Below are 25,625 nucleotides of genomic sequence, written 5' to 3'. Positions count from 1 at the left end.
CAACTGGTATAATTAGTGAGTAAGGTCACTGTTCCAAAATACTACCAACTGTTTGATAAACAGTTATAGATTACAAGATTCTTAGCCAGAGAACTAGTACAGTCAGCTCTTATTACCTGTGGGTTCTGCATCCACGGATTCAACCAACTGTGGATTGAAAATATTTGGGGGGAAGAAAAAATTCCAGAAAGTTCCAAAAAGCCAAACTTGAATTTGCTGCACTACAGACAACTATTTACACAGCATTTACATTGTATTAGGTATTGTAAGTAATCTAGAGATGATTTAAAGTAGATGGAAGGATGTGCACAGATTACATGTAAATACTACACCATTTTGTATAGGGAACTTGAGCATCTGCAGATTTTCATGTCTGCGGGGGGTCCTGGAACGAATCTCCCGTGGATATGGAGGGACAACTGTATACTTTTTTTTTTACTGGGAAACAGTAAACTACTTTTTATAGCACACTACTTACTTTTATAAGTGTAGACACCACTTCAAATGATCCAACCACCAAAAGTATAGGGGCTATTACAATGAGAGGAAGTAATGAATATCCTATAACTCCAAGAACTTGGCCATATGCAACCTGTGAATTTCCAAAATGTTAAATAAATATCACAGAAATCAAGATACTTATTTTAACCACTATTAAACATCATATATACTTTGTTGTACTTACATAAATGTGAGAATTAAGAAAAAAGTATCATACCCATTATATTTCAAATTATCATAGTCTCTTATATTCGTGGACAATGTCAACAACCCACCATGATTTCAATTATCAATTCTGATGATACCCAAATCTACATTTCCTGACCTCTCTCTTTTGAGCTTCAGACTTATATATCCAATTACCTTGAGTATATCTCTTAGTCACTATTTCCCTTGTTGTAGGAGGATTATTTAAAGGAACCACAACCATCTTATTTTGATGAAAAATTCAAGTCTAGAGAAGCTAGATGTGACAAATGCAGACTAGAAGGGAAGGGAGAGAGGTAGGAGGACTGAAGAGAAAAATATTTTTTAGTGGCTACTGTGTGCCACACTCCATGATAGAGCGTCACATATTGTGAAGATCAAAGGCACTAACAACCCTATGTGGTATTACTGTCCCCATTATGAAGAAAGTGATTCCAGAGAGACAAAGAGCTTTGTTCAGGAATGCAAAGCTAGTTGGTAAGAGTTCAAATTAAGATCTAGGTCTTTTAACTTCTCTATCAACAGTCCTAAATTACCAAAACATTTAGTGATACCTTTTTTCACATAAAAATTATATGAGGTTTTGTCTAGAATGTAAGAAATAATATACAAACAAATGTCCCTGTTAGAATTAATTTAAATTTTCATAAGCAGAGTGAAAAAGTTACATAGATAAATGTTACCCTCATTTATTCAAGAGTTTTAAGTTAAGATGATGGATTGAGTGCATATATCTAATATCATTCCTTCCTGAAACTCCATTAAAAGGGAAGGAAAAAAGGAAACTCCTTTTTATAAGAGGCATAAACAGGATATTAGAAGACAGGACAAGAGCAACTTAATTCTGGAAACTGGAAAGCAGAAGAACAAGAGCTTGGTGGAGACCTTTCCACCAAGTATGAGAAAAAGGCTCAAGAGTTCTGCATTTAGCATTCAGTGTTCATAGAGTAAGCCTGATATGAGTCAGCACCCACATGATATAGTAACTCCGCCTGGCATCCCTTGTGCTTTACTCTCTCCACAGAGAGCTGAATTCCAGAGTGCTGGAATTCCTAGGTTTATAGTAATTCATAAAGTCTAATTTAATGGAGCAGTGATTCTCAAGGTGTGGCCCATGGACCTCTGGGGGTCCCAGAGACTCTTCTAAAAGACTGGAACGTCAAAACTATTTTTTGTAATAGGGGACTTCCCTGGCGGTCCAGTGGTTAAGACTCCATGCTTCCATTGCAGGGGGCACAGGTTCACTCCCTGGTCGGGGAACTAAGATCCCGCATGCCGCAAGGCACGGAAAAAAAATAAAATAAATAAAACTTTAAAAAAAACCCACAGAACTATTTTTTATCATAGTAATAAAACATTATTTGCCTTTTTAATTGGGTTGATATTGGTACTAATAGAACAAAAGCAATGGGTAAAACATGCTGCTTTAGCACAAATCAAGGTGGCATGAAACATACTAGTAGTTACTGTGTTCACTACCCCACATTCACAGGAAAAGAAGAAAAAAAGCCAGTTTCACTTAAGAATGTCCTTAATGAAGCAGTTAAGATGATTAATTTTATTAAGCCTCAACCTTTGAATATGTCTTTTTAATATTGTGTGTAACAAAATGAGAAGTACACAGAAAGCATTTCTTCTGTATCTTGATTCAATGGTTATCCCAAGGAAGAGCATTTGTACAACTGTGTGAGTGAAGAGCTGAATTAGATGCTTTATCCATAGAATACCATTTTTACTTGAAAGAACAACTGAAAGACAAACTATGATTATTCAGAGTTAGGTACTGACAGGCAACATGAATGAAAATGAATGAAGTGAGCCTATTATTTCAAGGAAAACAACTGACAGTATTTCTTCCAAATTACAAAATTCTCTCTCTCAAGCAAAAAGTAGAATTTTGGAAAACTTGTATCCAACACTGTTATCTTGATAGTTTTCCAATACAGATTTTTCTGATGAAATATGTGGTGATATTAATGAATGTGATTTTCTGATACTGTATAATAAAATGAGTCAACATTTGGAAGATCTGCAAAGCTCAGGGAACTAATGTTTTCTTAGTTGATCATGCATGGGTAAAAAGATCCATCCAAAGTGAATTTCAATGATACAGCATATAAAAAGTTCACTGATATGGTTTGAGATTCCTCACTACAACAAACCTTTAAGAAAATATTACTTGTTGAGTGCTGATGTAGTATGAGAGTAGAATAATCACAATCATCCAAAAAATGTATTAAAATACTCTTCCTTTTAAAATTATATACCTGTGTGAGGCCTTATTTTTTACTTTAACCAAAATATATCATAACAATTGAATGCAGAAAGCAGATATTAGAATACAATTTCCACTAACCCAGACACTAAAGCTACTTGCAAAAATGTAAAACAATGCCTTTTTCTCACTTTGTTTTGAAAAATAGTTTTCATTAAAATGTATTTTTTATGTTAAAATGTATTTGGTTTACTTTTAGTTTTAAATGAATAAATATATATTTTAAATTTTTATTTTAATTTCTAACATGGTAAATATCGATAAATACAACCTACAGAAAGAAATCTCTTTGGGGACCTGAGATCAAAAAGTTTGAGAACTACTGTAACAGAGAATAAACTGCATGCTTCCCTAAAAAGCTATAAATTATTTATGAGTGAAATTGGATTTTTTTCTTTCCTCTTTATTTCTCATAACATTTATACTAATATTTACATCACCTTAAAAGAAGTAGCATAACTTAAAAGCAATTCTGGGACAAAAAGCAGTTACAATGAACATAGCTACTGATACTACCTGCAGTATCAAAAATAAAGCTTACCATAAAAAACAAAGGCTATTTTCAAAATTAACCACTTACTTCTCCACCAAGAACTCTGGCCAGTAAGAAAATAGTTAATGAACCAAATATCCAAATGGTTATAATCCATGAGACCACCTTAAGAGAAAAAAAATTCATGCAATTAATATCTGTGTACCAAATAAGCTGATAATTTCCCACGAACTCAATCCTCTACCATATAAGATATTTTGGTATACCCAACTTCAGGTCATAGAGAGTTTGGGTTCCCAGGTAAAACTTAATAAGAATATAAATGTGTAATATAATTTTACATCCAAATTGAAAATTTAGCAATGATCAATTGCCTAAGGAAACCTTAGTATTTAATGATCTATAATAAAAGAATACTGCAAAGAAAGACCAAACTGTTGACTCCTAACCCCTGCTTTATAGCATTTTGGAAGGTAAATTCATCTGTGAAACAACTTACCAGTCTTCTCAAGAGGTCTCTAAAATTTACGTTAATTACACATTTATCCAAGTAATAGAATGTGGATGATACTTCAGACAATTTTAACTCCTGAGACTTGACATAGTAATGATACATGCATATATTTCCAAGTTCTGTCTGCTTGGGGGGGGTCCAGAAATAATGACACCCAGTAGCAACATAAGCACACTTATTGCCCAGATTCTGGTTTCTAAATATTCCCCAATAAAAGGCACTAGGACTCCCTAGAAAAATGATTGATTCCAGGGCTGGGACAGGGACAATAAAAGGTGAGTCCAGAACACTCTGTGGAGTCAGAAAGAAAGGAAGTACTCAAAAAAAGATGGGGATATGTCAAAAGGATACAGAAGCTAACCTGAAGGAGCTCCCAATGGCTAAAACTGCAACAATCTGAGCAATAAAATAAATGATAGTACTGGATTATAGCCCAGAAAATAAAATAAATACCCTTAGTCCATACTGACAAAAATAAATGAATGATTAAGTAATGACAAAGAAGGACTAGCTGTTCCAAAGAGAATACCAATTAATACATGTGGAAGGGGGCTTCCCTGGTGGCGCAGTGGTTGAGAATCTGCCTGCCAATGCAGGGGACACGGGTTCGAGCTCTGGTCTGGGAAGATCCCACATGCCGCGGAGCAACTGGGCCCGTGAGCCACAACTACTGAGCCTGCGCGTCTGGAGCCTGTGCTCCGCAACAAGAGAGGCCGCGACAGTGAGAGGTCCGTGCACCGCGATGAAGAGTGGCCCCCGCTCGCCGCAACTAGAGAAAGCCCTCGCACAGAAACAAAGACCCAACACAGCCAAAAATAAATAAATAAATTAATTAATTAACAACAACAAAACTTTGAAAAAACCAAAAAAACAAAAAACAAAACAAAAAAAAATTATAAAAAAATACATGTGGAAGGAATGAGGAAAATCATCATTCAGTAAACAATATAGTAATAATTGTTGCATGCAAGATCCATCAGAAGATGCTAAAATTAGCGGGCTAAAGTTTGATGAGAAACAGGGTACTTGCATAGTCACAAAGTATTTCCACAAGATACTTATTAAAAGGGAAAAATAGCAACTTTACAGTGGAAGATACCACCCCATCACCTAACCAAGTGATCAATGTTAATAGTACCAGTAATAAGACATTAGTACCATGTAATGCCTGATAGTATGTAGAGAAGGGCACAATGTCACTTCTGTGGTATTTTTGCCAAAAATGTATGATCCCAATCCAGTCATGAGAAAATATTAAACAAACTCAAATTAAGAAACATTCTATGGAGATAAGAATCTTCTGTTTTTAGCCTTAGAACACTTTGTTCAAATGAAAGATTATATAAAATAGATAAAATTCATATAGAGATGTTCTACATGAAGGGTTGGTGGTGGGTAGGAGACCAGAACCCCCATTCAACTTCTTCAATGGTCCTTATACTTGCAACAGAATACTTGATATGAACTACTGATCCAAGGTAAATATTAATAGGACCAGTGTTATATAACGTTAAGGGTCTTGCTATGGAGAGAACACTCTGGATTATCCGGTGAGCACTAAATGTAATCACAACTGTCCTTTAAAAAAGGAGGCAGAGGGAAATTTGACTACAGTAGAGAAGGCAATGTGACAAATGGAAACAGATTGCAGTGATGCAGCCAGAAGCCAAGGAATGTTGGCAGCCTCTAGACATGGGAAGAGGCAAGCAACAGACTGTCCTGGAGCCTCCAGAAGAACCAGCCCTGCTGACATTTTAATTTTAGCCCTTTAAGACTCAATTTGGGTTTCTGACTTTCAGAACTGTCAAAGAATAAATCTGCATTGTTTTAAGCCACTAAACTTGTGGAAATCTGTTATAGTACAAAAGGAAACTAATTCATTTCCAAATTACTCTGTGGTAAAGAGTTATTTTTTATTCCCCTAAAGCCTTAAACTAGGGATGAGGGAATGATATGCATGTGCCATATTTTGATGATAGAGATAAAGCCTCTGAGAATAGGACAAAGTATTATACAAAAACAAATACTGATGGAATTCTTGTCATCATTTATTAAAAAGCTTACTTTAAAAAACAGAACTAAAAATGAATAAAAGATAAGATCATGAGTATTGTGTTTCAAACTCTTTATCCTTTGGAGAAATCAGAAAGAGTATGGGCAGCTGGAAGCAGTCCCAACCATTTTACCCACTTGCCATACAAATACTAATACTTTTTATGAGAATGATGATGTAGAAGAGTTTGGAAATCATTAATCCAAGGCACTCCCCTCTTATTTAATTAAGAACAGCTTGTCGGGATGAACAAGTGAGAAATAATGGGTAAAGCTAAAGCATTTCTCAAACATGAAGTACTACAGTTAATATTTGGCTATTTTCAATTTTAAAACTCTTAAACTATTTAGAATTTGTGAAAAGTAAGATATACTTACCCTAAACTGTCCATATAATGATATCATGGAAAAGAAAAGAACAACAGCCAGAGGACCCCAAAAGTCAGGATTGTCTCTCACCACTTGCCTATTAAAACCAAGTGATGGCATTGGCATCAAAACACATCGAATTTTGTAGTAAATATCCTTTAGGTCGATATCCAATTCTTCCCTGTAATTTTAAAATAAGAATTCTTAAAAAGCACACACTTCTGAATACAGAGACAGTTGCAGCAGAATTTAAGAAAAGTTTAAATATAACATTATAGTCACCACAGATCAACAAAACATTTGCATTTGAAGTACCACATTTCACTGGTTCCAAGATGAACATTTTCATCATTTCAACATCTCTAAAGTTGGGATGCATCTCACAATAGCTGGTGTCTTATAACTGTTGTCAGTCTGGAGTGAAGCCAAGTGCTTCCAAGATCTGCCTTTCCTTTTGCCAGTCTCCTGGAGGCACTATCAATTTGGGACTTTAAATAAAATTCTCTGCTTGAGACTTTTTGGGACCATACTGATAAATCAGACTGCAATCCTATATTCTCACAGACACTTTTTCTTCCAACACCCCACCCAGTGCCAAACAGACAAGCAAACTTCCTTGCTGTCTCTTTTTGTATGGTAGGTTATTTCTCATTTCCCTTACACTAAGGAGATAAGACAGCCCTTTGATGTCCTAGCTTTATGCTGTCTTAGGTACTTTTTCTGTTTTATCAATAAACGTGAAATAACTGCATCTTATAACCCATACCATCTTAGATTTGATGAAATTCGGTATATTAACATTAAGAAACAGGATGTTTTAGCACTTGATCTACCAATAATTACTACAGAGAATAACTTGGTAATACCTTGGTTTTACAAAGCTATAGGTTCTTCTTTCCAAAATTGTTAAATTCTTCACCTTTTTTCCCCAAGTGATACATAATCACTTAAAAATTTTCAAGTACTATGAAGAAAGTGAAAGTATCCCTATAGTCCTCCCAGTGGTAGCTCTAGAATTTCTCTATGGGAGAGAGTTTGGAGGGGTAATCTTTTTGGAAATCTTAAACTGAACTTCCACAGCAAGCACCCAAGCACCTTGCTTTTTTACTTACATTGTATGTTCACTTCAGATAGCTATAGACCCAGGTAAGTCCTAACAGTTTGGAGTATATTTGTGTGGGATATAGGATTATGATTCTTTTAACTTTTGCCATTCAGTAGGTTAAAAATATTCTCTCATTATTTCAGTTTTACTAGTTACAGTTGACCTTGAACAACGTGGGGGTTATGGGTGCCACCCTCAGTCAAAGATCCACATATAATTTTGACTCCCCCAAAACTTAACTACTAATAGCCTACTGTTGACCAGAAGCCTTACCAATCACATAAAGAGTTAACATATATTTTATATGTTACATGTACATCTACATATACTTTATGCATTCATGACATACCTTTTTCTTAATTTTTTGATACTTCTAGGCTACATGGTTCGTCTGCAAGTTTTTTCACATTGTTGCAAACTCAAAAAAATTTCCAATGTATGTATTAAAAATAATCTATGTACAAGTAGACCTACACAGTTCAAACCTGTGTTGTTCAAGGGTCAACTATAACAGTAAAACTGAAAATAGCTAAAACTTTTGACCAAAAAGGTTAAGATTTTCTATACCTGTCTTAAATAATATGAAAAAATACAATCATCCCACAGACTAGCTCTAAAAACCAAAAAATACATATTATTTTTACATACAAGAGTGGCTTGTTATCTTCAGGGTCGTCATCTTCAACTTCCAAAAGCCAGCCATATCCTCTTTGTCTCAGAAATGTAGTAGCTGTAGACTCTTTGATAAAATCTCCACCAAGGTTTAACTTGACATCTGGGGATGCTATTGAACCACTGAGATCTTAGGAGAAAAGAGGACAAAACTATAAACCAAGGTAAAATGTGTGAATCCTAACCAACATGAGCATATATCCAACTAAATAATTATCACTTGAAGATCTCTACATATGAACATCTGCTACTGCATACAATCTTTGTATTTTATAGTTGACAGTGCTAAAAACAAGACAGCAGGCCCAAAATGGAGTCACTTATGCTAAGTCTCATGTCACCAAACCAAGACTTAATTACAGTTTTGGCCTCTCCCAGAAACAGAATCTTAAACTAGTGAATCAGGAATCACCTGGTCAGCACCAGTGAGGTAATCTGCCTGACAGACCCCTGCAATCTCCTAAAGCAAAGTGACCTTGCCATAACTAATCCACTTTTAGCTAGTATAACTTCCTTGTCCCACTTCCTTCTGCCTAAAGTCTTTCATTTTGTACAGCTCCTCAGAGCTCCTTTCTATCTGCAAAATGGGATGCTGCCCATTTCATGAATCACTGAATAAGCCAATAAAATCTTTAAAAGTTACTCAGTTGAATTTTTTTTCAGTAATGATATCTAAAAACCACTTTTTATTTTTACAACAAGAAATTGAAAACGAGAGGTAAATTCACATGAAAGGTTTCACATCTAACTAGCTAGCCTTGTACCAGAATCTAGACTTATAACTGTAACTTTAAAATTTAAGTGGAAGATATATACAAAATATATTACAGGATATCACTTTGGTTTTTTTGTTTGTTTGGTTTGGTTAGGTTTTGGCCACACTGCGAGGTTTGCGGGATCTTAGTTCCCCGACCAGGGACTGAATCCAGGCCCGGCAGCAAAAGCACGGAGTCCTAACCACTGGACCCCCAGGAACTCCCAACAGGATATCATTTTGGATTCCCTTCATTATTTATGTAAATTATGTGCTTCAGAACAAAGTGATGTATAAATTCTTTTTAAAGGCATTACATATTTATATATACAAACCATTAGACATAATTATTTGCTAAAGGAAAACCGTAGATAACTTCCCCTATTTTTTCATATATTTATTCATACATTATTTTTTTAAAACCAAATATCTATGCTAAGTGCCTCATATATTAATGCTTAGTTCTGGATAAGTCTGACTAGTAAGAGTTTCCTGCTATTTCAGCTAACTTTTTTCTTTATATAATTACATCATTTATCTTTAGTTTTGGCAAAATAAAGGTTGTTGGTTTTTTTTAGGTCAATTCTAAAAAGCAGTGAAGGGCTTCCCTGGTGGTGCAGTGGTTAAGAATCCGCCTGCCAATGCAGGGGACACAGGTTCGAGCCCTGGTCCAGGAAGATCCCACATGCTGCGGAGCAACTAAGCCCGTGCGCCACAACTACTGAGCCTGTGCTCTAGAGCCCGTGCACCACAACTACTGAGCCCACATGCCACAACTACTGAAGCCCGCATGCCTAGAGCCCATGCTCTGCAACAAGAGAAGGAACCGCAATAAGAAGCCTGCGCACCACAACGAAGAGTAGCCCCCGCTTGCCGCAACTAGAGAAAGCCCGCGTGCAGCAACGAAGACCCAACGCATCCAAAAATAAATAAATAAATTTATATAGATTAAAAAAAGCAGTGAAGAGACTCTGTTATCCACATTACAAAATAAATTCCACTCGCAGTCTGTACCAGTGCCTTAGAGGTTACAGATAATCACAGTAGTACATATGTCAAAATTTCTGGTTGAAAAAAAATTGGGAATAATAAAGGACTTGCTTGAGGTCATACAGGAATTAATTAAAAAAACACATTTGTAGGACCAGACAACATGCACTAGTAAACAACCATCAATGTTGTTAACTAGAAGTCACAAGACTGGAGTGATACTTTAGAAAACAATTTCGGCAACAGCAAACCAGAACACTCAACACAGACTCTCCTCTCCTGGAGATCCTACACAGTAGAAGGAAGAGCTTAATCTGCACATTACCCTAAATTCTAGGTTAGCTTTTGAGAACTGCCATTAAAAAATTTTGGCTTAAACTTCAATCAATGAGTGGATCAATTATGAGTCACATAATGATCTGGTTCTGACAACTCCTACAATTAATTATAATAAAGTTTGCATTCTGAAGCTAAGTCCTAGCTAAGCTACTAATTAATACAGCAAATCATTAATGTCTTCTGGTCTCCAGTTTCCTATTCAAAGTTCTTTCCAGGTTTAACATTACATGATTCTAAAAAGCTTTTATAGTTTAGTTTATTCAGCTAGAGATAAAATGCAAGTACTTTTGAATTCACTGTCCTTCCCTACTTAAAGCTTAAAAATAGTCCCTATAGATGCTAATTGCCATAGAATCTTGTGATTAAAATATTCTCTCAAAATTACTTTCTGCTTCTTTGTCTTACTCTAAGTTGAAAATGAAAGAGTTGAAAAACTTAACTAAAATTCTACTTCCAATAGGTACAAAGAGTGCCTTTCTTGATTTAACAAGAGGAAAACTTAGATCAGGAAGTCATTAGTATAGCAGTGACATTAAAGGTTTTGGAATTATAAGGCAGGAAAGGCCCTTAACAACTGTTTCCTGGCCTCTAGAAAAGACTGAACTTAAAGTCCTTAATCTAAACCAAAAAAGGATATATAAATTATAGTGCTAAGGAGTGCTGTGAGAAAGAATTGTATGTGTTTAGCAGATTTTCATAGCAGGGATGCAGAACCTCAAAAAGACACCTTTAGCTTATAATTTTGCACTGTTTTCCATTCTATGCAAAGAAGGAAAATATCATGGACATATGTAGGAGAATGCTAGAAACAGCAGTCTGACAAATCACCCAGTTCCCCCAAGACACAATTGCATGTGAGTTAAAAAAAAAAGCAACAGAAAAGTAAAAAAACTCAGTAGTTAGCCTAACACGTGATCAAGTTAACACGTAAAAAATAATGTCGGAAGACAATGAGAAATATTCAAAAAAAAAAAAAAAAAAAAAAAAATCACTCCAGGAGCACAGCTGTCTTACATTAAACCACAGTAAGAACCAGCTAGCTTGATTGTCAACTCTAGGACAGGTGTCCAGAATTATAAAACACTAATCTGAAATTAATCCTTTCTTACTACACTATAATATTCTTGTCATTTTCTAAGTAAAAAACAACATAAAGATAATAATAAATATAAGTGGTTTTAAGAGGAAATAATCTTTGAAAGAAATCTTAAAAATGTTTCCACTACTGTTTGGGTTCAGAGTGAGGAAAGAATATCAGTAAGTTTCAAGTTTTATTAAAAGCCACCTGGAAAAACTGCAGAACAAAACTTAAAAGTAATTTTCCCTCCCTTTCAACTCAAGTGTATTACTGGGTGAGGGATCTTTTCTCTGAATCTTCTCCTCAGCCTGAGAACTTCACTTTGAAGAATTCAGTCAGTGTAGTATGATAGTATACTCACGGTGAGATTTACTCATCTGCCCCTACAGAAGTTCTAGATTTCTATGAAAGAAGAGTAATCTGCAATGAACATGAACATTTTGTTGGTACTTGCCAACTTCTTATATACATGAATAAGCGTTTTCTTACTTAACAAGCAACCAAGAGCAAGGACAAAAATAATTCCATTTTATTTGAATGAAAATGAAATGAAATCCATGTGTGCTTAAATCTAAACCAGAATTGACTATTTGTGCAGCAAAATAAAACAAGCACATGTTTCATACTAAAGGGACAAATTCCACTGTTCCATTTTAGTTATAAAAACATTTTAACGTGTATATAGGCCAATGAAAGAGCTCAAGAAACCAACGCAAGTATATGATTTTATAATTGCTAGACCTATACTGGAGTTGATTATGTTACTCCATGAGAAAAAATTTTAAAGCCTTGTATAAAATTGTGTCCTAAGTTATAATATATATATATATATATATATATATATATATACTTTTAAATTTTTTATTTATTTTTGGCTGTGTTGGGTCTTCATTGCTGCACGCGGAAGCCCTTTCTCTAGTTGCGGCGCACAGGCTTCTCACTGTGGTGGCTTCTCTTGTTGCAGAGCACAGGCTCTAGGCACACGGGCTCAGTAGTTGTGGCTCACGGGCTTAGTTGCTCCGCGGCATGTGGGATCTTCCCAGATCAGGGCTCGAACCTGTGTCCCAGGCATTGGCAGGCAGATTCTTAACCACTGCGCCACCAGGGAAGCCCCTAGGTTATATTTTTATTCATATCATTTTGGTTTACGATTTCAGTAGCTTTACTATTCAATATTGCCAGTTAATTTTCATATTGCACATAATATTAATTAAAATCAATTACATCTCCTGAGCCTACCTTTAGAAAAATCAAATCCCATTTTGGCATAAACCAGTTATCTAACAGAAATTTCTTTTATTTGCCTTATGAGTCTTTTAACTTTTATTTTGAAATAATTATAGATTCACAGGAAGTTGCAGAGAGGTTATATGCACCCTTCACCCTGTTTCCCCCAATGGTACCATACCATCGTATGTACTATCAAAACCAGGACACTGACATTGATACAGCTGATAGACCTCATTCAGATTTTACCAGTTTTAAGTGCACTTATTTGTGTGTATGTGTGTATAGTTCTATGCAATTTTACCACATTTATAGATTTGTGTAATGCCTTACAAGTTTAAAATGTATGAAAAGAAATAGATTAATTTTTTAAAAGATAAATCTTGCTTAACTACTTTGTTTTCTTCCCAAGAAAGGTTGACTAAAAAGTCATTTTCAATTTTCAAACAGGGAAGAAAAGCTATTCTTGCACCCATTATATATCATATATTGTACTTCTTGAGCACATTGTATAGAACATACTTGTGATAATATCTATCTGGATATAATTTTTTATAAATCAAGTAGGAAACTTTTAAAGAGGAAAAACTAAAGATTCCTCTATCAACACTACTAAATTATATTAGAAGTGACATCTTTCCTGGGGAGGGGGAATGTCACACAAAGTAGGCTAAATGGACACCTTAACAGAGTAACAGAAAATTATTGTTTACTCAAAAAAGTCTATTAATACAAAAATTATTGCATTATTATGTCTACAAATTACTGATCACAATAATGTATTATGAGTTGTATATACTATCATTTTTATATAGGAGTGTCTTAGTCTGTTTAGGCTGCTATGTAACAAAATACCATAGACTGGGTGGCTTATAAACAATAGAAATTTGTTTCTCACAGTTCTGGAGGTTGGAAGTCTGAAGTCAGAGTGTCAGCATGGTCAGGTAAGGGCTCTCTTCTGGCTAGCTGACTTCTCCTTGTGCCCTCACATGGCAGAAACGGGTAGGGAGATCTGTGAAATCTTTTTTATAAGAGCACTAATCCCATTTATGAGGGCCCCATCCTCATGACCTAAGTACCTCCCAAAGGCTCCACTTCCCCACTGGGCATTAGGATTTCAACATATGCATTTTGGGGGACACAAACATTCAGACCATAAAAAGAGGTAAAAACACTGAGGAAGGCTGAGCTCAGAAAGCAATATACTGAGCCCAATCCTCTTCTGTAGAATTATACAGTCAAGTGTCAGCTTAACACTGTAGTTATTTCAAAAGCATCTAAAACTCAATATTCCAAAACTGAATTCTTGATATTTAAGGTCTTCCTCCAGTTTCTTATTTCAGTGAATAGTACCACTAATCCCATCCAGCACTGTAAACCAGAAGTTTAATTATCCTTGACAGTTTCCTTCATTCACATGCTCCCCACACCATTCAATCACCACTAAATTCTATCACTTTTATCTCTAAATATCTTTTGAACCTGCCCACTTTTCTCCATTTCTACCACCTGCACCATGCTAGTGCAAACTAACATCTCCTGTCTGTATGACTATAATGGTCTACTAACTCCTCTCCCTAGTCATTCTCTTTCCAATCCATTCTCACCTATAGCCAGAAGAATATTTTTTAAATGCAAATCTTTCACTCTCCCGTTTAAAATCCTTCAGTGGCCTCCCACTACTTTTTCAGCTCAAATCTAACAATCTCTACATGCCCTATCTACTTCTCCAGAACAATTTTCTGCCTCCCTACCCACCGTGTCCCTATGCTCTAGCCATATTAAGCCTCTCAGTTCTTTGAATGAACCAGGATCCCTTGTACCTTAGGGACTTTGTACCAGGCTGTCTCCCCTAACTTCAGATAATTAAATGCCATCCATTCTTCAGTTCCTAGATATACTTTTTTTTTTAATATATAAATTTATTTATTTTATTTATTATTTTTGGCTGCGCTGGGTCTTCATTGCTGCGTGCAGGCTTTCTCTAGTTGCGGCGAGCGGGGGCTACTCTTCCTTGTGGTGCAAGGGCTTCTCACTGCGGTGGCTTCTTTTGTTGCTGAGCATGGGCTCTAGGCAAGCAGGCTTCAGTAGTTGTGGCATGAGGGCTCAGTAGTTGTGGTGCATGGGCTTAGCTGCTCTGCGGCATGTGGGATCTTCCTGGACCAGGGCTCGAACCCGTGCCCCGTGCATTGGCAGGCGGACTCTCAACCACTGCACCACCAGGGAAGTCCCCTAGATATACCTATTTAAGGAAATTTTCCATGATCTCCCTGACTAGATTAGGTTCCTTTCATAGTGCCCTGGACTTTTCCTTCATAACATTTATCACTGTTTATAATAATATATTTGTATGACTATTTGGATAATGTCTGTAAGTTCGCTGATGGGAGGAACTAAGTGTGTTTGTTGTAGTTTTCTTCTGAACACGTATCTCCAGTACCTATAACAGTGCCTGGCCCATAGTAGGCAACCAACAAATGTGTGCTGGTTGGATGAATTAATTAATAGAAGGGCAAACAGCTTCACAGAGCTTATACCAAGAAGAGATATTAGAGGTTTTTAATAAAGTAAATATATAAAATCAGATTTGCATTGTGTAAACATAATCTTAGCTGCACTGTGGAGGACTGATTTAAGTGGGGAGAGATTTGAGGAGGGAGTATGGTCAGCAAAAAGTATAGATGAGAAATGGAAAGAACTTGAACTAAAGCAATGTCAGTAGAGAGGGAAGAACAGATTAATTATATAGCTATTCTGGAGCTATTCTGAAATAATTTGATGACCAACTGAATATGAGAAAGTGAGAGAGAGACTAGAGACAAGTTTCTGGCCTTTGGCAAAAGGAACTATATCACAAACAATAAGTCATTTTCACTTTAGCACCTTTCTCACTTTCAACATTGGTTAATTAATCCACCAATAAATATTTAAGGATTACTTATTTCTATAATGCCCTGAGAGTGATATAAAGAAGTGAGATACTTCAAGGAGTTCAAAATCCAATTGACAGTATATCCAAGCAATGGAATTTTATTCAGCCAGAAAAGGAATGAGTTACTGCTTCATGCTGTAACATGAATGAACCTTGAAAGCATTATGCTGAGTGAAAGAAACCAGACACAAAAGGTCACATATTGTATTACCCCATTTACATGAAATACCCAAAATAAGCAAATCGATAGAGACAGAAAGTAGATTAGTGGTTGCCAGGGACTGGAAGGCAGGGAGGGAATAGAGAGTGACTGAAAATGGGTACAGGGTTTCTCTTTGGAGTGCTGAATATGATACAAAACCCTATTAGTACTGTAAAACACACTCTTCTGTAGGTAAATGACAATGCCTATTGCTAACAGATCACAGGTGCCATAGGAGTAAAGAGACCTAAGCTATCAAAGAGGTGGTCAGGAAGACTATGTGGAAGTAGAACTGGAATCTGGCCATGAGAGATAAGTGGATGAGCAGAGAAGGAATAAGAAATCATTCCAAAGATGGGAGAAAATATCTGCAAATGATGCGACTGACAAGGCTTTAATCTCCAAAATATACAAACAGCTCATGAGGCTCACTGTCAAAAAAACAAACAACCCAATTGAAAAATGGGCAGAAGACCTTAATAGACACTTTTCCAAAGAATACATACAGATGGCCAGTAGGCACATGAAAAGATGCTCAACATCACTAATTATTAGAGAAATGCAAATCAAAACTACAATGAGGTACCACCTCACACCAGTCAGAATGGCCATCATTAAAAAGTCTACAAATAACACATGCTGGAGAGAGTGTGGAGAAAAGGGAACCCTCCTACACTGTTGGTGGGTATGTAAGTTGGTGCAGCCACTATGGAAAACAGTGTGGAGGTTCCTCAGAAAACTAAAAATAGAATTACCATATGATCCAGCAATCCCACTCCTGGGTATATATCTGCACAAAACTATAATTCAAAAAGATACATGCTGGGACTTCCCCGGCAGTCCAGTGGTTAAGACTTCGCCTTGCAATGCAGAGGGTGCAGGTTCGATCCCTGGTCAGGGAGCTAAGATCCCACATGCCTCGGGGCCAAAAAAACAAAACATAAAACCTAAGCAATATTGTAACAAATTCAATAAAGACTTTAAAAATAGTCCACACTAAAAAATCTTAAAAAAAAAAAAAGATACATGCACCCCTATGTTCATAGCAGCACTATTCACAACAGTCAAAACATGGAAACAACCTAAATGTCCATGGACAGATGAATGGATAAAGAAGATGAGGTACATATATACAATGGAATACTACTCAGCCATAAAAAAGAATGAAATCATGCCATTTGCAGCAACATGGATGCAACTAGAGTTTATCCTACTAAGTGAAGTAAGTCAGAAAGAGAAAAACAAATACCATACGATATCACTTATATGTAGAATCTAAAATATGGCACTGGGGCTTCCCTGGTGGCGCAGTGGTTGAGAGTCTGCCTGCCAATGCAGGGGACGTGGGTTCAAGCCCTGGTCTGGGAAGATCCCACGTGCCTCGGAGCAACTGGGCCCGTGAGCCACAATTGCTGAGCCTGCGCGTCTGGAGCCTGTGCCCCGCAACAAGAGAGGCCGCGATAGTGAGAGGCCCGCGCACTGCAATGAAGAGTGGCCCCCACTTGCCACAACTAGAGAAAGCCCTCACATAGAAACGAAGACCCAACACAGCCAAAAAAATAAAAAATAAAAAAAATAAAATATGGCACAAATGAACCTATCTACAAAACAGAAACAGACTCACAGACACAGAGAACAGATTGTGGTTGCCAAGGGGGAGAGGGTGAGGGAGAAAAGGACTGGGAGTTTGGGATTAGCAGATGTAAACTATTATATATAGAATGGATAAACAACAATATCCTACAAGCACAGGCAACTCTATTCAATAACCTGTAATAAACCATAATGGAAAAGAATATTAAAAAAAAGAATGTCTACACGTATATAACTGAGTCACTTGGCTGTAGAGCAGAGACTAGCACAACATTATAAATCAACTATTCTTCAATAAAAAAGAAATAAAATTTTAAAAAAAAGAAAGAAATTATTCCAAGGAAAAGAAAGGGCAGAGACAAAGGCATGGAAGCCCAAGGCTTATAAAAGGCACAGAGTTCAAAAGTTGTGGAAGATAGGTTGGGGACAAAGTGTTAAGAGAATAAATATCAGGCAAAAAACCCCCAATTTTTTAAAACTTGTCTTTATAGGCAAGTGTTTCTTTATGCATGTTCTGTGGAATCTGGATCCTATGAGATGCCCTCCACAAAAAGCTTTTGATATTCACTAAGTTTGGAAAACCCTGCATACTACAACCTCCATTTCGAGTTTCAGAACTAATATTGGCGTTTTAAATGCTCTGGGAATTCTGCATTAAGGAAACTGGTTTAACTTAGCTTAACACATTATTTACCAAATTTTTGTCATGGAACCTTTCCCCTTTGGGAAACACTGCTGAAGGTACTTCTGTAGATGATAGGAAGCAAGTCAAGTTCCAAAAGAATGGTAGGGATTGCTGGATGCTGAGGAAATAGGAAATAACAGAGATAGTTTAGCTGTGAAAGTAAGGAAAAAGGGAAGTAGTAGATTTAATTAAAAATTCTGTCAATTAGGAGGGGACCTGTGAGTGATGATAGTGATGGAAGAAACAGAGGAGAAATAAAAAATGCTAGAGAGAAAAACAAAGAAAGGTTCCAAAAGAGGCAAGAAGATATGCGAATAAAAGCACTAGTAGAGGCTTATCCTCGGAAAGGAAGAAAGGTTTCCTTTAAGATTTGGAGAAAAGATGAATGTTTTGATATAGATAAAATGGTATTTAGAGGGAGAAAAATATGAGGACGGGAAAATGGCTATTGGGTGGCTTAGATCATCCTTCTTGGTTAGTTGTCTCTGTTCACGTCCTTTCCAACTACTTGTTGGACTTCTGTTGAATTAGTGTTGGCTTCAGTTCTAGCAGCACAACACCTTTATCTTAATCAAAAAGTATCAGAGAAGGCAGGCAAGATGGCGGAAGAGTAAGACGCGGAGATCACCTTCCTCCCCACAGATACATTAGAAATACATCTACACGTGGAACTGCTCCTACAGAACACCCACTGAACGCTGGCAGAAGACGTCAGACCTCCCAAAAGGCAAGAAAATCCCCACGTACTTGGGTAGGGCAAAAGAAAAAAGAAATAACAGACATAAGAATAGGGACGGGACCTGCACCAGTGGGAGGGAGCTGTGAAGGAGGAAAGGTTTCCACACACTAGGAAGCCCCTTCGTGGGCAGAGACTGCGGGTAGCAGAGGGGGGAAGCTTCAGAGCCACGGAGGAGAGCGCAGCCACATTGGTGCGGAGGGCAAAGCGGAGAGATTCCCGCACAGAGGAGCGGTGCCTACCAGCACTCACCAGCCCGAGAGGCTTGTCTGCTCAGCCGCCGGGGCGGGCGGGGGCTGGGAGCTGGGGCTCGGGCTTCGGTGCTAGCCGGGAGGGAGTCTGGGAAAAAGACTGCAGCTGCCGAAGAGGCAAGAGACTTTTTCTTGCCTCTTTGTTTCGCGGCGCGCAAGGAGAGGGGATTCAGAGCGCCGCCTAAACGAGCTCCAGAGACGGGCGCGAGCCGCGGCTATCAGCGCGGATCCCACAGCAACAGGGACGCAGAGGGAAAAACGGAGAGATTCCCGCACAGAGGCTCGGCGCCGAGCAGCACTCACCAGCCCGAGAGGCTTGTCTGCTCACCCGCCGCCGGGGCGGGCGGGGGCTGGGAGCTGAGGCGCGGGCTTCGGTCGGATCCCAGGGAGAGGACTGGGGTTGGCTGCGTGAACACAGCCTGAAGGGGCTAGCGCACCACAACTAGCCGGGAGGGTGCCCAAGAAAAAGACTGCAGCTGCCGAAGAGGCAAGAGACTTTTTCTTGCCTCTTTGTTTCTCAGCGTGCAAGGAGAGGGGATTCAGAGCGCCACTTAAACGAACTCCAGAGACGGGCGCGAGCCGCGGCTATCGGCGCGGACCCCAGAGACGGGCATGGGACGCTAAGGCTGCTGCTGCCACCACCAAAAAGCCTGTGGGCGAGCACAGGTCATTCTCCACACCGCCCCTCCCGGGAGCCTGTGCAGCCTGCCACGGCCAGGCTCCTGTAATCTGGGGACAACTTCCCCGGGAGAGCGGGAGAGCGCACGGCGCGCCTCAGGCTGCTGCAACGTCACGCTGGCTTCTGCCGCCGCAGGCTCGCCCCGCCTCCACCGTACCGCTCCCTCCCCCCGGCCTGACTGAGCCAGAGCCCCCGAATCAGCTGCTCCTTTAACCCCGTTCTGTCTGGGCGGGGAACAGACGTCCTCAGGCGACCTACATGCAGAGGCGGGTCCAAATCCAAAGCTGAACCCCGGGAGCTGTACGAACAAAGAAGAGAAAGGGAAATCTCTCCCAGCAGCCTCAGAAGCAGCAGATTAAAGCTCCACAAACAACTTGATGTGCCTGCATCTGTTGAATACCTGAATAGACAACGAATCATCCCAAATTTACGAGGTGGACTTTGGGAGCAGGATATATTAACTTTTCCCCTTTTCCTTTTTTTGTGAGTGTATATGTGTATGCTTCTGGGTGAGATTTTGTCTGTATAGCTTTGCTCTCACAGTTAGTCCTAGGGTTAGGTCCGTCCTTTTTTTTTTTTTTTTTTGCTTAAAAATATTTTTTTTCCCTAATAAATGTTTTCTTAATAATTTTTGCCTTATTTTCTATTTTTAAAAAAATTAAAAAAAAATTTTTAATAAGTTTTTTCATATTTTTTATTTTAAAAAATTAAAAAACTTTTCCTAATAAATTTTTTCTTAATTTTTTTCTTATTTTTAGTATAAAAATTAATAAATCTATCTTTAAAAATTAAAAAAAATTTTTTTTCTTAATAAATTTATTCTTAATAATTTTTTTTCTTATTTTTTATTATAATTGCTTTATTTTATTTTATTTTATCCTCTTTCTTTCTTTCTTTCCATTTTTTCTCCCTTTTATTCTGAGCCGTGTGGATGAAAGGCTCTTGGTGCACCAGCCAGGCATCAGGGCTGTGCCTCTGAGGTGGGAGAGCCAACTTCAGGACACTGGTCCACAAGAGACCTCCCAGCTCCACGTAATACCAAACGGCGAAAATCTCTCAGAGATCTCCATCTCAACATCAAGACCCAGCTTCACTCAACGACCAGCAAGCTACAGTGCTGGACACCCTATGCCAAACAACTAGCAAGACAGGAACACAGCCCCATCCATTAACAGAGAGGCTGCCTAAAATCATAATAAGGCCACAGACACCCCAAAACACACCACCAGACGTGGACGAGGCCACCAGAAAGACAAGATCCAGCCTCATCCACCAGAACACAGGCACTAGTTCCCTCCACCAGGAAACCTACACAACCCACTGAACCAACATTAGCCACTGGGGACAGATACCAAAAACAACGGGAACTACGAACCTGTAGCCTGTGAAAAGGAGACCCCAAACACAGTAAGATAAGCAAAATGAGAAGACAGAAAAACACACGGCAGACGAAGGAGCAAGGTAAAAACACACCAGACCTAACAAATGAAGAAGAAATAGGCAGTCTACCTGAAAAAGAATTCAGAATAATGATAGTAAAGATGATCCAAAATCTTGGAAATAGAATAGACAAAATGCAAAAACATTTAACAAGGATGTAGAAGAACTAAAGAGGAACCAAGCAACGATGAACAACACAATAAATGAAATTAAAAATACTCTAGAGGGGATCAATAGCAGAATAACTGAGGCAGAAGAACGGATAAGTGACCTGGAATATAAAATAGTGGAAATAATTACTGCAGAGCAGAATAAAGAAAAAAGAATGAAAAGAACTGAGGACAGTCCCAGAGACCTCTGGGACAACATTAAACGCACCAACATTCGAATTATAGGAGTCCCAGAAGAAGGAGAGAAAAAGAAAGGGACTGAGAAAATATTTGAAGAGATTATAGTTGAAAACTTCCCTAATATGGGAAAGGAAATAGTTAATCAAGTCCTGGAAGCACAGAGAGTCCCATACAGGATAAATCCAAGGAGAAACATGCCAAGACACATATTAATCAAACTATCAAAAATTAAATATAAAGAAAACATATTAAAAGCAGCAAGGGAAAAACAACAAATAACACACAAGGGCATCCCCATAAGGTTAACAGCTGATCTTTCAGCAGAAACGCTGCAAGCCAGAAGGGAGTGGCAGGATATACTTAAAGTGATGAAGGAGAAAAACCTACAACCAAGATTACTCTACCCAGCAAGGATCTCATTCAGATTTGATGGAGAAATTAAAACCTTTACAGACAAGCAAAAGCTGAGAGAGTTCAGCACCACCAAACCAGCTTTACAACAAATGCTAAAGGAACTTCTCTAGGCAAGAAACACAAGAGAAGGAAAACACCTACAATAACAAACCCAAAACATTTAAGAAAATGGGAATAGGAACATACATATCGATAATTACCTTAAATGTAAATGGATTAAATGCTCCCACCAAAAGACACAGACGGGCTGAATGGATACAAAAACAAGACCCATATATATGCTGTCTACAAGAGACCCACTTCAGACCTAGAGACACATACAGACTGAAAGTGAGGGGATGGAAAAAGATATTCCATGCAAATGGAAATCAAAAGAAAGCTGGAGTAGCAATTCTCATATCAGACAAAACAGACTTTAAAATAAAGACTATTACAAGAGACAAAGGAGGACACTATATAATGATCAAAGGATCGATCCAAGAGGAAGGTATAACAATTGTAAATATTTATGCACCCAACATAGGAGCACCTCAATACATAAGGCAAATACTAACAGCCATAAAAGGGGAAATCGACAGTAACACAATCATAGTAGGGGACTTTAACACCCCACTTTCACCAATGGACAGATCATCCAAAATGAAAATAAATAAGGAAACACAAGCTTTCAATGATACATTAAACAAGATGGACTTAATTGATATTTATAGGACATTCCACCCAAAAACAACAGAATACACATTTTTCTCAAGTGCTCATGGAACATTCTCCACGATAGATCATATCTTGGGTCACAAATCAAGCCTTGGTAAATTTAAAAAAATTGAAATCGTATCAAGTATCTTTTCCGACCACAACGCTATGAGACTAGATATCAATTACAGGAAAACATCTGTAAAAAATACAAACACATGGAGGCTACACAATACACTACTTAATAACGAAGTGATCACTGAAGAAATCAAAGGGGAAATCAAAAAATACCTAGAAACAAATGACAATGGAGACACGACGATCCAAAACCTATGGGATGCAGCAAAAGCAGTTCTAAGAGGGAAGTTTATAGCAATACAAGCCTACATCAAGAAACAGGAAACATCTCGAATAAACAACCTAACCTTGCACCTTAAGCAATTAGAGAAAGAAGAACAAAAAAACCCCAAAGCTAGCAGAAGGAAAGAAATCATAAAGATCAGATCAGAAATAAATGAAAAAGAAATGAAGGAAACAATAGCAAAAATCAATGAAACTAAAAGCTGGTGCTTTGAGAAGATAAACAAAATTGATAAACCATTAGCCAGACTCATCAAGAGAAAAAGGGAGAAGACTCAAATTAATAGAATTAGAAATGAAAAAGGAGAAGTAACCACTGACACTGCAGAAATACAAACGATCATGAGAGATTACTACAAGCAACTCTATGCCAATAAAATGGACAACCTGGAAGAAATGGACAGATTCTTAGAAATGCACAACCTGCCAAGACTGAACCAGGAAGAAATAGAAAATATGAACAGACCAATCACAAGCACTGAAATTGAAACTGTGATTAAAAATATGCCAACACACAAAAGCCCAGGACCAGATGGCTTCACAGGCGAATTCTGTCAAACATTTAGAGAAGAGCTAACACCTATCCTTCTCAAACTCTTCCAAAATATTGCAGAGGGAGGAACACTCCCCAACTCATTCTACGAGGCCACCATCACCCTGATACCAAAACCAGACAAAGATGTCACAAAGAAAGAAAACTACAGGCCAATATCACTGATGAACATAGATGCAAAAATCCTCAACAAAATACTAGCAAACAGAATCCAACAGCACATTAAAAGGATTATACACCATGATCAAGTGGGGTTTATTCCAGGAATGCAAGGATTCTTCAATATATGCAAATCAATCAACGTGATACATCATATTAACAAATTGAAGGAGAAAAACCATATGATCATCTCAATAGATGCAGAGAAAGCTTTCGACAAAATTCAACACCCATTTATGATAAAAGTCCTGCAGAAAGTAGGCATAGAGGGAAATTTCCTCAACATAATAAAGGCCGTATATGACAAAGCCACAGCCAACATTGTCCTTAATGGTGAAAAACTGAAACCATTTCCACTAAGATCAGGAACAAGACAAGGTTGCCCACTCTCACCACTATTATTCAACATAGTTTTGGAAGTGTTAGCCACAGCAATCAGAGAAGAAAAAGAAATAAAAGGAATCCAAATCGGAAAAGAAGAAGTAAAGCTGTCACTGTTTGCAGATGACATGATACTATACATAGAGAATCCAAAAGATGCTACCAGAAAACTACTAGAGCTAATCAATGAATTTGGTAAAGTAGCAGGATACAAAATTAATGCACAGAAATCTCTTGCATTCCTGTATACTAATGATGAAAATCTGAAAGTGAAATTAAGAAAACACTCCCGTTTACCATTGCAACAAAAAGAATAAAATATCTAGGAATAAACCTACCTAGGGAGACAAAAGACCTGTATGCAGAAAATTACAGGACACTGATGAAAGAAATTAAAGATGATACAAATAGATGGAGAGATATACCATGTTCTTGGATTGGAAGAATCAACATTGTGAAAATGACTCTGCTACCCAAAGCAATCTACAGATTCAATGCAATCCCTATCAAACTACCACTGGCATTTTTCACAGAACTAGAACAAAAAATTTCACAATTTGTATGGAAACACAAAAGACCCCAAATAGCCAAAGCAATCTTGAGAATGAAAAATGGAGCTGGAGGAATCAGGCTCCCTGACTTCAGACTATATTACAAAGCTACAGTAATTAAGACAGTTTGGTACTGGCACAAAAACAGAAATATAGATCAATGGAACAGGATAGAAAGCCCAGAGATAAGCCCACGCACATATGGTCACCTTATCTTTGATAAAGGAGGCAAGTATATACAGTGGAGAAAAGACAGCCTCTTCAATAAGTGGTGCTGGGAAAATTGGACAGGTACATGTAAAAGCATGAAATTAGAACACTTCCTGACACCATACACAAAAATAAACTCAAAATGGACTAAAGACCTAAGTGTAAGGCCAGACACTATCAAACTCTTAGAGGAAAACATAGGCAGAACACTCTATGACATAAATCACAGCAAGATCCTTTTTGACCCACCTCCTAGAGAAACGGAAATAAAAACACAAATAAACAAATGGGACCTAATGAAACTTAAAAGCTTTTGCACAGCAAACGAAACCATAAACAAGACCAAAAGACAACCCTCAGAATGGGAGAAAATATTTGCAAATGAAGCAACTGACAAAGGATTAATCTCCAAGATTTACAAGCAGCTCATGCAGCTCAATAACAAAAAAACAAACAACCCAATCCAAAAATGGGCAGAGGACCCAAATAGACATTTCTCCAAAGAAGATATACAGAGTGCCAACAGACACATGAAAGAATGCTCAACATCATTAATCATTAGAGAAATGCAAATCAAAACTACAATGAGGTATCATCTCACACCGGTCAGAATGGCCATCATCAAAAAATCTAGAAACAATAAATGCTGGAGAGGGTGTGGAGAAAAGGGAACACTCTTGCACTGTTGGTGGGAATGCAAATTGCTAAAGCCACTATGGAGAACAGTATGGAGGTTCCTTAAAAAACTACAAATAGAACTACCATACGACCCAGCAATCCCACTACTGGGCATATACCCTGAGAAAACCATAATTCAGAAAGAGTCATGTACCAAAATATTCATTGCAGCTCTGTTTACG

General features: G+C 37.8%; 1 protein-coding gene across 1 annotated transcript in view; it reads right to left on the bottom strand.

Annotated features, from left to right (window-relative positions):
- Positions 1-25,625, bottom strand: part of YIPF4 (Yip1 domain family member 4) — a 35,295-nt gene that overhangs the window by 4,619 nt on the left and 5,051 nt on the right. Inside the window, exons 2-5 of the mRNA XM_061210784.1 lie at positions 8,165-8,318; positions 6,421-6,592; positions 3,564-3,641; positions 479-592 (exon numbers count right to left, since the gene is read on the bottom strand). Of these exons, the coding sequence (XP_061066767.1) occupies positions 479-592; positions 3,564-3,641; positions 6,421-6,592; positions 8,165-8,318 (518 nt within the window). The remainder of the gene's footprint in view (positions 1-478; positions 593-3,563; positions 3,642-6,420; positions 6,593-8,164; positions 8,319-25,625) is intronic.

Source organism: Eubalaena glacialis, chromosome 14 (genome assembly GCF_028564815.1).
Source record: "Eubalaena glacialis isolate mEubGla1 chromosome 14, mEubGla1.1.hap2.+ XY, whole genome shotgun sequence".
Lineage (NCBI taxonomy): Eukaryota > Metazoa > Chordata > Mammalia > Artiodactyla > Balaenidae > Eubalaena > Eubalaena glacialis.
The sequence above is the reverse complement of the archived record's forward strand: the minus strand, read 5'-3'. Positions and strand labels throughout refer to the sequence as shown.